Raw genomic sequence first — 13,894 nt, 5'->3', positions numbered from 1 at the left:
TGCTTGGTCTGCTGATTCCCCAGCGATGCTCTCGAAAACTCGGTGCTATTTCTAGTCTCTATGGATTACCTTCTTTTGATTCTGATTTTGCTCTTTCTCCGATGATCTTGGCACTGACGTTTCTTACGTTTTGAGCGGCACGTTCTATTCCACCTGAGTGAGCTTTTTTGTATAAAGTGAGCGAGGGTTCTAGTTGACCAGCTATTATGAGGGAAACCATGGGCATGTCAGCTGAGAGATTTGCAGGAAGCGATTGAGATTATGCTTATTTTGCATCGAGGGTAAACTTACTGGATTCCAACACAGCCGCCAGGTTGAAAGCGATCTGATATAAAGACAATCGAATATCAATCAATGTTGAGCCTCGATATCTCCCGTCTGGGTTTTCACGTCATGGAAGAGAGGATGAATTTTGGTTGGTCCCCGATTATACTCACCTCTGGATCTTCAGGTGTCAATTCCAATGCTGAACTATTTGGTTTCATAGGGTTTTCAAATTAGTTTATACGTTCGAAACCTTTTCAGGTGAGCTTTAGCCTAATACTTACGTCAGATGTTTAATCGCCAAAGCTGGTTTTGGTGGAGAATCCAATACGTATGCTGAAGCCAGGTCTAACCAACCGTCATGGATGGGTTAGCGACGTTTTAAAAGCACAAAAAATCAAAAACGAAAGCCAAAAAAAAAAAGAGAAGAAAAACGAGAGTCAAAAGGGAGGTAAAAATCATATCAATGCTCACTTGTATGTGCATCTGCTGAAGGTTGAAGTTGTATTGATTTACCCCACGCTTCAACTGCTGCTATTTTGTTTTCTGAGGTTTGGTGATTTATCGTCAGCGTCTCTGTTGGGTGAGATGTACTTCCCAGACACTGTAGATATATCACGTACGTAGATGATATTCGCAGTTCTTAGCGTATCACCAAGCATTGCAAAGCATCCATGTCAGTATATTGATCGCAGTGATTATGAGTAAGACTCACTCACACCTAGATTATGCCAGCCTTCACTCGTTTCTTTGGTCTCTACACTTTCCCTATAATGTTTAGCAGCTTTTGATAGATCTCCATCTTCCAATGCTCTAGTTCCAGACTCTATCAGATCTAATGCTCGTGTCAGGGATGGATCGATGGGTGATGATTCCCCTGAAGAAGTTGCGTATCCTATATAGCCACACCAGAGCATGTCAGCCAATGATTTGTAGGATGAAATATGGAAGATAACAGAATTGACCTCTACGGAATGAGGGTCCGGCTATAGCTATAGCTATAGCTGTAGCTCGAGGTCGAATGACATTCAATGCTCGGTGGAGCGGACGGACCGCTGTCGTAGACCGAGTAGTAGCAAGCACAGTTCGAGCGAATGATGCCATTTTGTTTGATGTGATTCCTCGAAGCTGTGACAATGAGTTTGATTAACAAAAATAGCAAAATAGCAAAATAAATCGTCCGCAGTCATATGTTCGAATGGGATTTCCCGAATTATTTCAAGTGGAGGTGAAAAAAACCGGTTTTGTTGAGGCATCAATCTCAAGAGCCTGCCAATATCACGGCGTGTAGAGCTATCACTACCACGTACTTCACAATTATATACAATTCTTCATCGAGTAGATAAATACAACACCACTTGTCATTGACAGACAAAGAAACGGGGTACGCGATACAAGTATTTTAACACACGAATGGTCAAGATATGAATTATGAACAGATAACTCAGTTGGTGAAACCAAATCAAATGTTTCATGATGAGTCAATGAACAATGACACAAGACGAAATCGAACACTATCGGATAGTACGAGAGTTGGACCTTTCTTCATGTGCCTTGACATTAGTGACAACATCCTCTATAGTCTTCTCACAGAGCCACGAGGCAACCGCACCCTTATTACGTCTATGCTGTACACGCCCGTGCTCATCCATTTCATCCTCCTTCTGGTTCCAATACGACAATACGAACGAAGCGACATCTGACACTTGGCCAGAGTCGTATTGTGCTGCAAACTCTGTTTTAACTTTGTCATGGATCGATTCAAGCGGACTGTCAATGTGATCAAGCTTGATACCAGTAGTGACAACATCGTTGAATTCACCTAAGATATCTTCCGGTGTGTCAAGGTATTCGTTCATGACGTCTTTCTCAGCAGTGTGACAATCACTTGAAAGAATCGACGTGTGTCCTACTTGAAAAGATCTTCCATCTCGACTTGAAAGTTTTCTCAAGAAATCATTACAATCCTTTTCCATCGGTTCAGTATCTGGATCCTTCAGCTGGGCATCCGTTCGAGGAAAATCATCATTACTTTGTTCCTTCTCCCACTGACGGATTGATGCGATCGTGCCAAACCCATATTCGATAATCGAGCTGAATCGTTCCAAGTTTATTGCGCGTTCCTGATTTCTTCTTGCATCCAAAGAACCCTGCCCATGCTCAGGATTGAAGTCCATGTCCGTAGGATAGAAAGTGAGATCGTAGCTCGCACCAATAGCAGCATCGGCGGGATTGTCAATGTCATCTGCAGAAGATGGATAGAACTCGAATCTCATAAGGGTACTGGGCGATTTGAATTTTTGGATAGACGATGTGGATTCTGTCAGAACATCTCGACACAAAACAGTGGCCAATTGCTTCGTATTAAATTTTTGATTGCCCTTCATGATTAGATCACCCACATCAGTCGCCTTATTCTCTTTCATCATTTTACGTATATCGCCATGTACTGAATCGATACCACTGGTTAATCTTTCCAGCTGACGATGTGAATATGCTGGTCGATCGTGAGTTGAGATTCGTGTACTTCGAGTATCCCTAGCAGATGGTTTGGGTCCGGCATTAGGATTTATGTGGCTAAGAGCATGTTGCAAATTAATCCCCCCTTCCCTTGGATCACCTTCTTTACTGATGGATCTAGCAACGATACCCCTCACATCGTTGTTCCATATTTCTGCTGTCCTCTGAGCATCGTTAAGCCCGAACTTAGAGAAATCAACATCGCAAGATAATTGTGCGTTTCGAGCACTACCTGCCAAGGTGATTGCACTTGAGATAGTATCGAGATAACTATCTTTCCAACTTCTGCTATATCCTGGTACCCTAGGATGGTTAGAGATAGATATTGTACCATCGAGAGTTATACCGTCTGCGGATATATCACAACTGGTATCGAATCTAATGATACCTTTAGGAGGCATGATGTGACGATAAATGTCTGACTGTTTGGAGAGGGAGTGGCGAGAGCGATGCGGAGTGAGGTTGGAATCAGACCAGAAGAAATATTCAGGTTTAGCAAAGATTACAAGAATAAGTCAAGTAAAATAAGCAAGTGATTTAATTGATTGATCACGAAAAGAACGACTAGACTTGAATGCGCACATATTGCAACTCGGTTTAAAGAGACTATGGAGTGGAGGTATTTATATCCAAGACGAGTCAGTACTGTGAAAAGCAAAGTTAAAGGGGTTTAGCAAGAAAAAGGATTCCATCAACTCTTCGAATAGGATCAAAGGTGTTACACACGAATGGATGCTGTGATCCATTGTGAAGCTCGACGACGACGACGACGACGACGCCGTACTGTTCTTCGATTTCATGAGTATGAGTGATGAATGCTGTATAACAGAGAGTACAATGAATCAAAGGAGCAGACGGTAAATGTCGTCAATAGGTGAGTATAAGCATGACCTCACCGATATGTCCTGGAGAATGTCCAGAACATTAGGCGATCAATAGACAAAAGATGCACCAGTTTGACGAGCGTCGTGAGTAATCATCAACAACTTAATGGCTCTTCATTGATGTCGTGTGAATGTCTACTAGCCCACCATGAACCGGGGACCAATGATACTCGCCGTTCGTCATACCTCTCCTCTCACAAGTGTTGTTTGAGAAGAATATCGCATCCCCATCCTGATCTATTGACAAGAGCCTCTTTGTTTAACTTAGTCCAACTAAAAGATTTATCTATGTCCACACTCAAGCATAAAGCGTTTATGCTCCACCTGAGGACTTCTTGCTACTCCCGCCAAACAGCTCATATCAGCACTGCACTTCCATGGTCGAAAATCAAGATGGATGAGGAGTATGGTAGAACTCCCAAACTCACATTTGCCATCTAGCAGCGTAGAAGGGGGTACCGAAACCGAGAGTAGCGAAGACGATGATCTTAGCGGCTAACCAAGGTTTGTTTTTTACGTCGGTTGGAATAGTGCTATTTTATATCACGAAAGATCATTACAATCAGCGTATGATGCAGATGCAGAAATCCATTAGATTCCGATACGAGAAATGGGACAAGTTTGAAAGCGTGAGAATAATTGAGGCTGGGCTGACAGCACCAATTTGACCAAAGTTTGGACTTACTGATCGACGACATTCTCGAAATGGACTGATCTGACTTGTCCTCTAGCGATGGGGAGAGATCGGGCGACTCGAAGAGGTGCGGATCGAAGTAACATTGACATTATGAGGGAAGTTTGAGTGGTGACTTGGCAGAAGAAGTGTTGGACAATTATATGCTCAAATAAGATAGACTATAAAACGACACAAAGACGATAGGTCGGAATGTCAAACTCACTCAAATTGCTGCCGTAAGTTAAACCAATGATCATATAAGAAAATGGACTTCGCGAGCCTTTCCGAATCCCCATATAGCATTAGTACCCATATAACCTTAAGCGGGTTTATCCGGTCATTCGATGAATGTGGCACATCGCCACGTGTTTAGAACTTTGCTTCCCCCCTCCACCTTGTAGCTTCGGTCTAAGACAAAAAAAGGTTGATTACATTTCGATACATCCTAACAGTCCAATAGTTCACTGCACTTTCAGATCAACGAAAATGTCAAGAATCACCACGTCTTTCCTGAAGCCCTTAAGCTCATTCACCAATGCAGCTGGACCGTCGAGAATAGCTCGAAGAAGTTTCGGACTTTTTCCTCGAGCAGAAGAAGGTGGTTATAATGACGAAGCTTCGAATCCTGTCGTAAGAGATTCCTTAGTACCAATCGTAGTTGAGCAGACTGTAAGTGGACTAATCGGCCTTTTTTCCCATATGTCTGTCCTCAGCTGTGCTAGAACCTCGTGTTTGCAAACGAAGAGCTGACCAATGACATTTATGCATTCAGGCAAGAGGAGAAAGGAGTTATGATATCTATTCTAGATTATTAAGGGAAAGAGTGATATTCCTTGGTCCAGTGAGTGATTTTACAGTTATTGTCGCATCATCAAGATCGCATTCAAGAAGGAGCTTCGTCTCGATTCTCCTGATCACTCCATTTGGGAATGATAAAGAATGCCAAGATTTCTTCCCCTTACAGTCAGCTCGCTAACGTGACCTTAACCTTAGGTGAACTCAGCGGATTCTACACTTCTAACTGCACAACTGCTATTTCTAGAAGCTGAAGATCCGTCTCGTCCGATCAAACTATATATAAACTCCCCTGGAGGAGTGGTCACTTCTGGTTTAGCGATATACGATACGATGCAATATATCTCACCGCCTGTACATACGTTCTGTATGGGTCAAGCGGCAAGTATGGGTAGTTTGTTACTGGCTGGAGGAGAAAAGGGTCATAGATATGCTTTAAAGAACAGTAGTGTCATGATACATCGTGAGTGATCTCTCAGATTGAGGATTTACTTGGATTCGGTTCGCAACGCGTGAAGAGGCAGGAAATGGTTTACCAGTGGAACCGGGATCAATAAGGTTGAATCAAAAGTCAATCTCATTTTATCTAAGGGCGAAAAACGGGGTCTCAAGGACTCTGCTCCTACCAGCATTTTTCCTTTTCAGTTGCTCTAGCTGACCATATCTTCATAAAATCGTAGAACCTTCCGGAGGAGCTCAAGGTCAAGCTTCAGATATAGCATTACACGCCAAAGAAATATTACGAATCCGATCTTCTTTAACTGACATATACGCAGATCACTGTACACGTCCGGATGAAGCTAGAGAAACTGCAAGAGGTAGATTCGAGAAAGCTCTGGAGAGAGATTATTTCATGACTGCTGATGAAGCTGTAGAGTTTGGGATTGTGGATAAGATCGTTACTAGACGATCGGATGGTGGAGTTGGCGGTGAAGATGAGAAGAGGTAGATATACCGTAGAAGTGATTCGCAACACACTTGACATAGAATCAGGAGCCTTATGCAGATACTCAAACATGTGTGAACTGGGATGGGCTGCAACGATACTCGGTACACATAGCAGGGTTTTAGCTTCGATTGCGAGTTCGCTCGGTCTCGCAGAATATGTAGGTCTACCAAGCATACACTAGTATTCTATGAAAGCAAACTAAGCTCGTCCGAATTTTTTTCCCAAGGTCGTCTGTCCTACGCTAACCGAGAAGAAGAACGAAGTAATGGGCACATGGTGCCTTGTGGCTTTAGTAGCGTGTTTTCTATGGCGTACGATCGATTGAGAGGCACTTGTCACGTTGGACCGGATATTAAGCATTTTATGCATGCTTCAGTGACCGAGGTGTCGTTCACCATTGATGAGAAGCGCAAAGCACGACCTGCGACCAGTATCGTCTGCATGAGTGAGACAGCGGCGAGCCTCCTCAATGACACTCCATCCTATCGAAGATTTGCGTCAAATGCGCGCGCTTGGTCAGACCATCACATTGCGCTCCTTCTTCAGCACTATCCTTGTTTCTCAGACCTCCCTATACCTTGTGAGAGAACAACAATGCAGCCTGTTGTTCTTGTTGTTCTTGTTGTTCTTGTTGTTCTTGTTGTTCTTGTTGTTCTTGTCATTGTTTTCACCCTGAGACACGAACAATTGACCAGCGATCATAGCGTGTTTCAGCCGGGGTTGTCTTTGTTGTCTTTGTTTTTTGGTGTTTTAAAGTTTCGAACGCGCTTTTCATGTTTGAGTCCGAGCACAACAACGTTTGGCTTCTTCCTTTTTGCTACTTCATTGTTCGATGTTGGACAAACAAAGTAGTCCTCTGATGATATGCTGCATACTTGACCATGTTGATGAGAAGATGAGAAGGGATGTAAAAACCTATTAACAACCGCTCGATCAGAAGAAAACTTTCTTTTTAGCTTTGATTTTTTCACTTCTCCTCCTTTCTCCTTGAACTGTTTCCTTCTCTTTGTCCTTCCGTTGAACGGATCCCTGACTCCTCCCCTCCCCTTCATCTGTTTGTTCCTGTACTCGATCACAGACCTCGCTCACCCTTCGTTAATAGCTTACTGAAGAAAACAAAGGATATCCTTAGCTTGGCATTTCATTTGAACTGCTTCGTCGTGTCGTTATATAAACAAGGATCAGTTGATTTGATCGACATTATCATCCCTCATTCTCTTACTCTTTCCTTTCTTTCTCATAGGCTCAAACGCATCATCCCCCTAGTGTATCATCGCTAATCTTCTCATTCAACCTACCTCGAAATCTGACTATAGTCGTTCTTTTACTTTACCTTAATATCGCAAATACCAAGTTGATCTTGGTAATCAATCACCTCCAATCTATAACACCGACTCATCACCCTGCTGTACATCGCTGTTAACAGCCCAGTTGTGAAGTGTCAATATGAAGTTCGCTATAGCCATAGGGTTACTACAACTGTTACCTTCTGCATTTGGTAAACATGGTGATTCTTTCCAAAGGAGATCAAGACATAATAATCACGAAGGTAAGCTATCTCATACATCATTAGTCTGCATACATCTGAGAGTCATACACCAATACTAATAGGGTCGTTTCTAATCGTATAGGCCTCGCTGAGCGTCAAGTGATTGAAACAATCTACGAGACTGAGACCGTTTGGGTCGATGCTTCACCAACTCAAACTGCTACAGGAGCAGAAACTCCCATAACAGTGGCCGCCCTCGCTGCCGAGACTGTATCTGAACAATTGAGCGATTCACAAGCAACTACCACTACTACTTCCTCCCAAGGCGTACAAACTGCTACTGGAATATACGGACTGTCTCAAGCTACAAACCCAATCGACACATTCGTTTCCTCTGCTTCGTCATCTGATGATCTCGTCTCCAGCACCACAGCTTATACTGCCGATGTATCTTCCACTTCAGCGTCTCTGGGTATCAGTGTCAACGTTTCCGCTGGGATCAATTCTACCTCTGATTCTGATTCTGTCGAAGTCAAAGCTGCTTCATTCGACGGCAGTTGGGGAAACTTGGGAGGTGGTGGTCAACAATCTTCAACAGGATCAAACGACAAGAAAGTTTTCGCACATTTCATGATCGGTATTGTCCATGGATATGTCTTGAATGATTGGTTGGATGATATTGCATTAGCTAAATCGAAAGGTATTGATGGATTCGCATTAAATATAGGACTAGATTGGTATTCACAAGATCAATTAGATCTAGCTTATGAAGCAGCAAAACAATCTGGTGATTTCGTTTGTTTCATCTCATTCGATTTCAATTGGTATACAACAACAAATGTCACTGGTGTAGCGGAAATGATGAAAAGATATAACAATCTGCCTGCTCAATTGAGAGTAGATGGGAAACCTTTCGTATCTACTTTTATAGGTGATGGATTCGATTGGTCAGCTGTAGCCAAAGAAGTTGGTGAAGAAATTTACGCTGTTCCGTTTTGGGCGCCAACTCAAGAAAACGCAAATAACGCTGGATTAAGTGGTTTATTCTCATGGTAAGCAGAACGCTAAATCCATACATCTTTGATGGATTGAACTGATGTTTTTACTGAACTGTAGGACCGCGTGGGCTAGTAAAGATAACAAGCCCATCAACGAACCACTCACCACTGTTCAAGATGAAGCTTATCTCGATGTAGTTGGAAAAGCGAATAAAGTTTACATGGCTCCTGTATCATCTTGGTTTTTCACTCATTTCGGTAAAGAAGTCCCTTGGTCCAAGAACTGGTTATTCAGATCAGAAAATTTATGGAAATATCGTTGGGACCAATTATTACAAATGGGTGATAATTTGAAATTCATCGAGAGTGAGTCAAACGATAGTCCGAAGAAAGGTACATTAAAGATAAAATCGATCAAGCGCTGATGAGGGGTTTGATGTTTTGACCAATGATACAGTCGTCACATGGAACGACTATGGAGAATCTCATAATGTCAGACCATGGGGAGGTAATCATACAGATGATGGATCTTCAAAATGGTCAGAAGGTTTAGATCATTCCGCAATGTTAGATTTATCATTACCTTATATAAAAGCTTGGAAAGCAGGTAAAAAATCACCTGTGATTGAAAAAGATCAATTGTTCTACTGGTACAGACCTCATTTGAAATCTGCGAATTGTGATGACACAGATAACTTTGGAAGTAAACCTGAAGGATGGGAAGTGAGTGATTAATCCTTATCTCTCATACTCGTGATCGTCAGTCTCGTAGGTTGAATAAAGAAAGGATTAAAGCTTATGAATTCGCCTCACTTTCAGTTCGTCGCAGATACAGTATTCGTAACTACAATGACCAAATTAGGAGGTACAGTCAAAATCACTTCAGGATCAAATGCCCCCGTGTTCAAAATCGTCAAACCAGGCGTACAATCGATCGAGATTCCAATGGGAGTGGGTGAACAGAAATTCGAATTTTTGACTTTGACCAGCGGATGGAAAAAAGGTGTATCAACTGTTGATATTAGTGATAAGTGTTGGCCGACAAAAGAGTTTGTAAGTTTTCGCTTTTTCTCTTGTCGTTTTTCGACACAGTATTCCCCTTTGAATCTCGAGCACAGAGGATCAGTTATTATGGTGAATTACGTGTGCTAATTTTTTGGTTTGTGATCATGATCATGACTAGGCTGGAATATACAATTACAATTACCATTCTGGTGTTCTTGATTGTTAATTTCTCTTACCATACCCGACCCAAAGAAGGCTCTGGTCAGCTTGGGTTCCCTCTCTAGAATTACTCTACTTTGATGTGTATATCCCTCTTGTCTTGCTGGTCGGTTGGATGTTCCAGGATATATCATGATAGCCTTTCTACCTAGACTATTTGTTTCTGACTGATACATCTCTTCGCCTTCTTCTCTTGCTTTCCATTCAATACAAGTCAAATGCCGTTTGCCGTCTTGTTCTCCCTATCTCTCCTTGATCACTTCATTATACATAGAGTTCGGTTAGTAGTCTAGTTCGTTTTTGGATTCGTTGTTTTCGCGATTTAGTACTTATATACCTTCGGAAGGAAATACCCCATGAACGAATGCACATTCAGACCTTTAGTATTATTCATTATGCATGGATATGTGTGACATGTTATGTATTGTTATTATTACATGGTCGGTTTGTTTCATTATTGTTCCAATTACTGATGTTCAACGAAGTCCGACATTCAACTCTATCTTGATAAAAGAGTGCCCACTCAGTAGAGACACTATTGAACCCACCAGGTCGAACTATCTTGGTACAAAGAGGATCACTAATCAGATTCAAAGAAATCATCTTCCTCTTCATCGACCTTGTTATCCCCTTTAGTTGCTTTGGATGTATTATCAGATTTCAACAAATTGACTTTCTCTTTCTTGACTTCATCTTCAGGATTCAAAGACAATTTACCGTCTTTCATTAAAGTTGAAATCTCATTCAAAATCTCGTATCTCCTCTTGGAGGGTTTATCTAATTCTTCGATATTCGGCGTTGGGTGGAGGAGAAGTGGTAAGGTCAATTTAGATTCTTTGGTCGATGCAGATGTGGAAGCTGATGCAGATGTGGGATCGGATTCGGATGAGGGAGGGAATAATGAGATGTATTTTTCGGAATTCCTGTTTAGTTCGAGACAAGATCCCAAGATCGAGGTTAGCTTGATCTTGATTTTGCTTACGATTCGAAGAAACGAATCTCTCAATTTGTGTCTTCTTGTGGAGAAGACACCATCAAGAGCACACACATCGGGACAACCACTCACGGGAAATTTAGAACGTAATTCATCATGATTCTAGCATCACTCAACTCTTCTTCCAATTTCGATTTTTTCTTTTCACTCTTATCTTCTTCTTTCATCTTGCGATTTAAACGTTTGATTATACGTACGAGCTTTTGGCGTTCTATGTACATCCAAAAATAAAACGATATCAGCATGTTACGATGATATGAACGTATATCAATAGCCAGACATGGGATTTCAAAGTAAAGTAAAGTAAAGTAATCATGTGAAAGGAAAGAGCAACTGACCGAAGAATTTCACCTGATTATACATAGACAATGACAAAATCAGCTTCTGTGTAACACAAGCGACATGACAGAACAATCCCTATGGAATTGATGAGAAATATGGAAGTCAGTTCACAACACTTACCATATGATATTTCGCTCCATTTTTCTTCTCGACATCTCTCTTCAGAGCAGATGCTAGATCAGCTTCTAAACTCGTCAATCGACGTTGAGTCTGAACACGTAATCCAGGTTCCAACGTCTCCTATATCAATGCAGTTTATCAGAATCAATTCATCGTATCCACAGCATCTCTTGTTAGTTCCCTTTGATATTAATCTATGGGGTTTTAAAACGATTGATTGTTTCTTTTTGGTGAGGCCAGATCGATTTGAACGGAACAACCATTCCTGCATTACGTTTACACGCTCTTTGCTATATAAAATCAAACGGTTTGATGCTCACCTTGGCCAGTAATCTCTTGGTCTGCCTTATTTGACCTTTCAGTTTACTTAATCCGGGTATAGCATCTGAACTTCTTTGTTCGACAGTTGGTATTTTATGAGTCGGTCTACCTGGTCTTTGAATTTGTATTTGGACTTCACTCGAAGAAGGTCCAGCTTCTGGTTTGACCTTTTCATATGGGTTTGAGCGTGTTTTCGTCTTCTTGTCCACTGGCATGATCGCGATTCTTTCTCCTTGATATAGCGTACGAAATAGGTAGATGTAGTAGTCGAACTCTACTAGATTAAATGTCTCTTCTATTCTACACTTTTGACTAAACTGACTATTTTCATTTTTCAGAAAAATCAACATCAGACCTCCACTTTTACGTTTACGTTGAAGTTTACGTTTTATGCCTCCCCTAACCAACGATATTCTAATGTCAATTACGATTGGGCTGAGATCAAATCCTAATGATCATTAGGATCATCAAATCATAATCATCAATTCGTTCGATCACACGAGTCATCCCATCCCACATCCACATGAAAAATCCCCTACAATCCTAGGTATGAGTATAACAGTCTCTCCCAAGGTCGAATCGACACTTCAATCACTCTTCATCCTTGACTGCACTGAAGATCCAGGCTCAACAACGATTGCAAAAAGATGTCATCGCAAGCTCAAGCTCAAGCAAAAGGTAAAGGTAAAGAGAAACCTATAGCTTCTTTGCTTGCAGGTGCCATAGCAGGTGGATCAGAAGCTTTCGTTACTTTTCCTTTGGAAAGTTTGAAGACTCAACTCCAATTTGGTGCTCTGGAAGGTGGAAAAGTGAGTTCCCAAAACATGAAAAAACATTATCATAATATCTATCTTTTCAAATGATACTTATCGTTGCTTGCGAAATCTTGATTCGGATCGAAGTAGCACACGAAGATCAAAGCTGACATGGATGGAAAATCTAGCAACTCACACCTTATCAGATGTTGAGAAATACGATTCAACAAAGAGGTTTCAAAGGTTTATATGCAGGTGTCACACCTGTGATTATTGGAAACGCTGCCAAAGCAGGTGTGAGATTTACGACTTACGACCAGTTTAAGAGTCTGTTAAAAGATGAAGAGGTAAGTGAACGATCCCAACCTCACTTGAGGAACCTTTCTGTGTCTTTCGCAGTATTGCATACTCGAGATACGTCATATACATGTTATTCCTTAGATGGTTTACATTCAAAGCTTGAAGAGCTGATACCAATTCGTTTGGAAATTAGGGGAAACTCACAGCCCCGAGATCGATGTTGGCTGGTTTGGGAGCAGGAATGTCAGAAGCAGTAATAGCAGTCACCCCATCAGAAACTATCAAGTGAGTCTGGATTTGCCCTCTGTCTACTCAAAGGAACCAACGCTGATATCTATCACCATTGATTCAAGGACAAAAATGATCGAAGATTCGAAACTTGCTCAACCACGATTTAAAGGTACTTCCCACGCTGTACAAACCATAATTAAAGAAGAAGGGTGGTTTGGTATTTATAGAGGTGTTGGACCCGTTGTGAGTATATACTATATAACATATAACTTATATCCTATCTCCTAATTTTCTACTACCTATGAAATCCTTGCATATATGAGGGGAAATAGCGTCGCTAATTTTTTTTCCATAGATGCTTCGTCAAGGTGCAAATTCAGCAGTCAGATTTTCATCTTATTCAACACTCAAACAATTAGCTCAAGGAAGTGTAGTTCCAGGAACTCAAATGCCAGGTTGGATGACTTTCGGTATAGGTGCTACTGCAGGTGTCATAACTGTCTGTAAGTGTGGGATTTTTTTTAATTTTTTTTTGGATATATGAAACACGAAATACAAATAGTAAATCTACAGAATAATATATTGACATTGACTGATATCCCCGTTTCTTTTCTTTTCTTTCTTGTGATAGATACTACGATGCCATTTGAGTGAGTCAAAAAATTTGATAGTATCATAATGCGAGGAGCTAAGCCGAACTTCTTTTCCTCCTCGCGTAGCGTGATCAAAACACGAATGCAATCCCTACGAGCCAAAACCGAATACCGAAATTCTTTACATTGCGCTTACAGAATTCTTACAGAAGAAGGTTTCTTCAAATTTTGGAAAGGAACTGTACCTAGATTAGGTAGATTAATAGTGAGTATCTATCATTTCCCATCACTTTGCGATCAATGAGAAAGAGCTAAATTCACATTTTTCCATTCCTAGATGAGCGGTGGTATCATCTTCACTGTTTACGAACAGGCTTATCCTGTTATTTCAGCTGTGCTATAAGCAAGCTCGAAGCATAGCTTGGTATGGTATGTCGGA

At 41.3% G+C, this 13,894-nt stretch overlaps 7 protein-coding genes across 7 annotated transcripts; 3 read left to right on the top strand and 4 right to left on the bottom strand.

Moving 5' to 3' along the window:
• Nucleotides 1-58: 58 nt before the first annotated feature.
• Nucleotides 59-1,368, bottom strand: IL334_004930 (uncharacterized protein; the record flags this gene model as incomplete). Its single annotated transcript, XM_062936645.1, has 8 exons — nt 59-201; nt 292-325; nt 438-471; nt 549-612; nt 739-810; nt 888-906; nt 984-1,159; nt 1,230-1,368. 8 exons carry the CDS (start codon nt 1,366-1,368, stop codon nt 59-61), a joined length of 681 nt encoding a protein of 226 aa, XP_062792696.1.
• A 410-nt stretch (nt 1,369-1,778) lies between these two features.
• Nucleotides 1,779-3,185, bottom strand: IL334_004929 (uncharacterized protein; the record flags this gene model as incomplete). The annotated part of the gene is made up of 1 exon (XM_062936644.1): nt 1,779-3,185. The coding sequence occupies one exon, from the start codon at nt 3,183-3,185 to the stop codon at nt 1,779-1,781; it is 1,407 nt and encodes a 468-aa protein (XP_062792695.1).
• Nucleotides 3,186-3,981: 796 nt separating this feature from the next.
• Nucleotides 3,982-4,454, bottom strand: IL334_004928 (uncharacterized protein; the record flags this gene model as incomplete). The annotated part of the gene is made up of 3 exons (XM_062936643.1): nt 3,982-4,006; nt 4,097-4,201; nt 4,354-4,454. The coding sequence occupies 3 exons, from the start codon at nt 4,452-4,454 to the stop codon at nt 3,982-3,984; spliced, it is 231 nt and encodes a 76-aa protein (XP_062792694.1).
• Nucleotides 4,455-4,830: 376 nt separating this feature from the next.
• IL334_004927 (ATP-dependent Clp endopeptidase, proteolytic subunit ClpP) lies at nt 4,831-6,088 on the top strand (the record flags this gene model as incomplete). The annotated part of the gene is made up of 4 exons (XM_062936642.1): nt 4,831-5,013; nt 5,117-5,185; nt 5,338-5,602; nt 5,820-6,088. 4 exons carry the CDS (start codon nt 4,831-4,833, stop codon nt 6,086-6,088), a joined length of 786 nt encoding a protein of 261 aa, XP_062792693.1.
• A 1,446-nt stretch (nt 6,089-7,534) lies between these two features.
• Nucleotides 7,535-9,806, top strand: IL334_004926 (uncharacterized protein; the record flags this gene model as incomplete). The annotated part of the gene is made up of 6 exons (XM_062936641.1): nt 7,535-7,637; nt 7,720-8,629; nt 8,694-8,941; nt 9,033-9,298; nt 9,395-9,628; nt 9,759-9,806. The coding sequence occupies 6 exons, from the start codon at nt 7,535-7,537 to the stop codon at nt 9,804-9,806; spliced, it is 1,809 nt and encodes a 602-aa protein (XP_062792692.1).
• Nucleotides 9,807-10,379: 573 nt separating this feature from the next.
• IL334_004925 (uncharacterized protein) lies at nt 10,380-11,791 on the bottom strand (the record flags this gene model as incomplete). Its single annotated transcript, XM_062936640.1, has 5 exons — nt 10,380-10,722; nt 10,866-11,004; nt 11,132-11,144; nt 11,256-11,375; nt 11,576-11,791. The coding sequence occupies 5 exons, from the start codon at nt 11,789-11,791 to the stop codon at nt 10,380-10,382; spliced, it is 831 nt and encodes a 276-aa protein (XP_062792691.1).
• Nucleotides 11,792-12,223: 432 nt separating this feature from the next.
• IL334_004924 (uncharacterized protein) lies at nt 12,224-13,858 on the top strand (the record flags this gene model as incomplete). The annotated part of the gene is made up of 8 exons (XM_062936639.1): nt 12,224-12,385; nt 12,520-12,678; nt 12,825-12,916; nt 12,985-13,105; nt 13,218-13,365; nt 13,494-13,512; nt 13,582-13,720; nt 13,793-13,858. 8 exons carry the CDS (start codon nt 12,224-12,226, stop codon nt 13,856-13,858), a joined length of 906 nt encoding a protein of 301 aa, XP_062792690.1.
• Nucleotides 13,859-13,894: the final 36 nt, after the last annotated feature.

This window comes from Kwoniella shivajii, chromosome 6 (assembly GCF_035658355.1).
Source record: "Kwoniella shivajii chromosome 6, complete sequence".
Lineage (NCBI taxonomy): Eukaryota > Fungi > Basidiomycota > Tremellomycetes > Tremellales > Cryptococcaceae > Kwoniella > Kwoniella shivajii.
The sequence above is the reverse complement of the archived record's forward strand: the minus strand, read 5'-3'. Positions and strand labels throughout refer to the sequence as shown.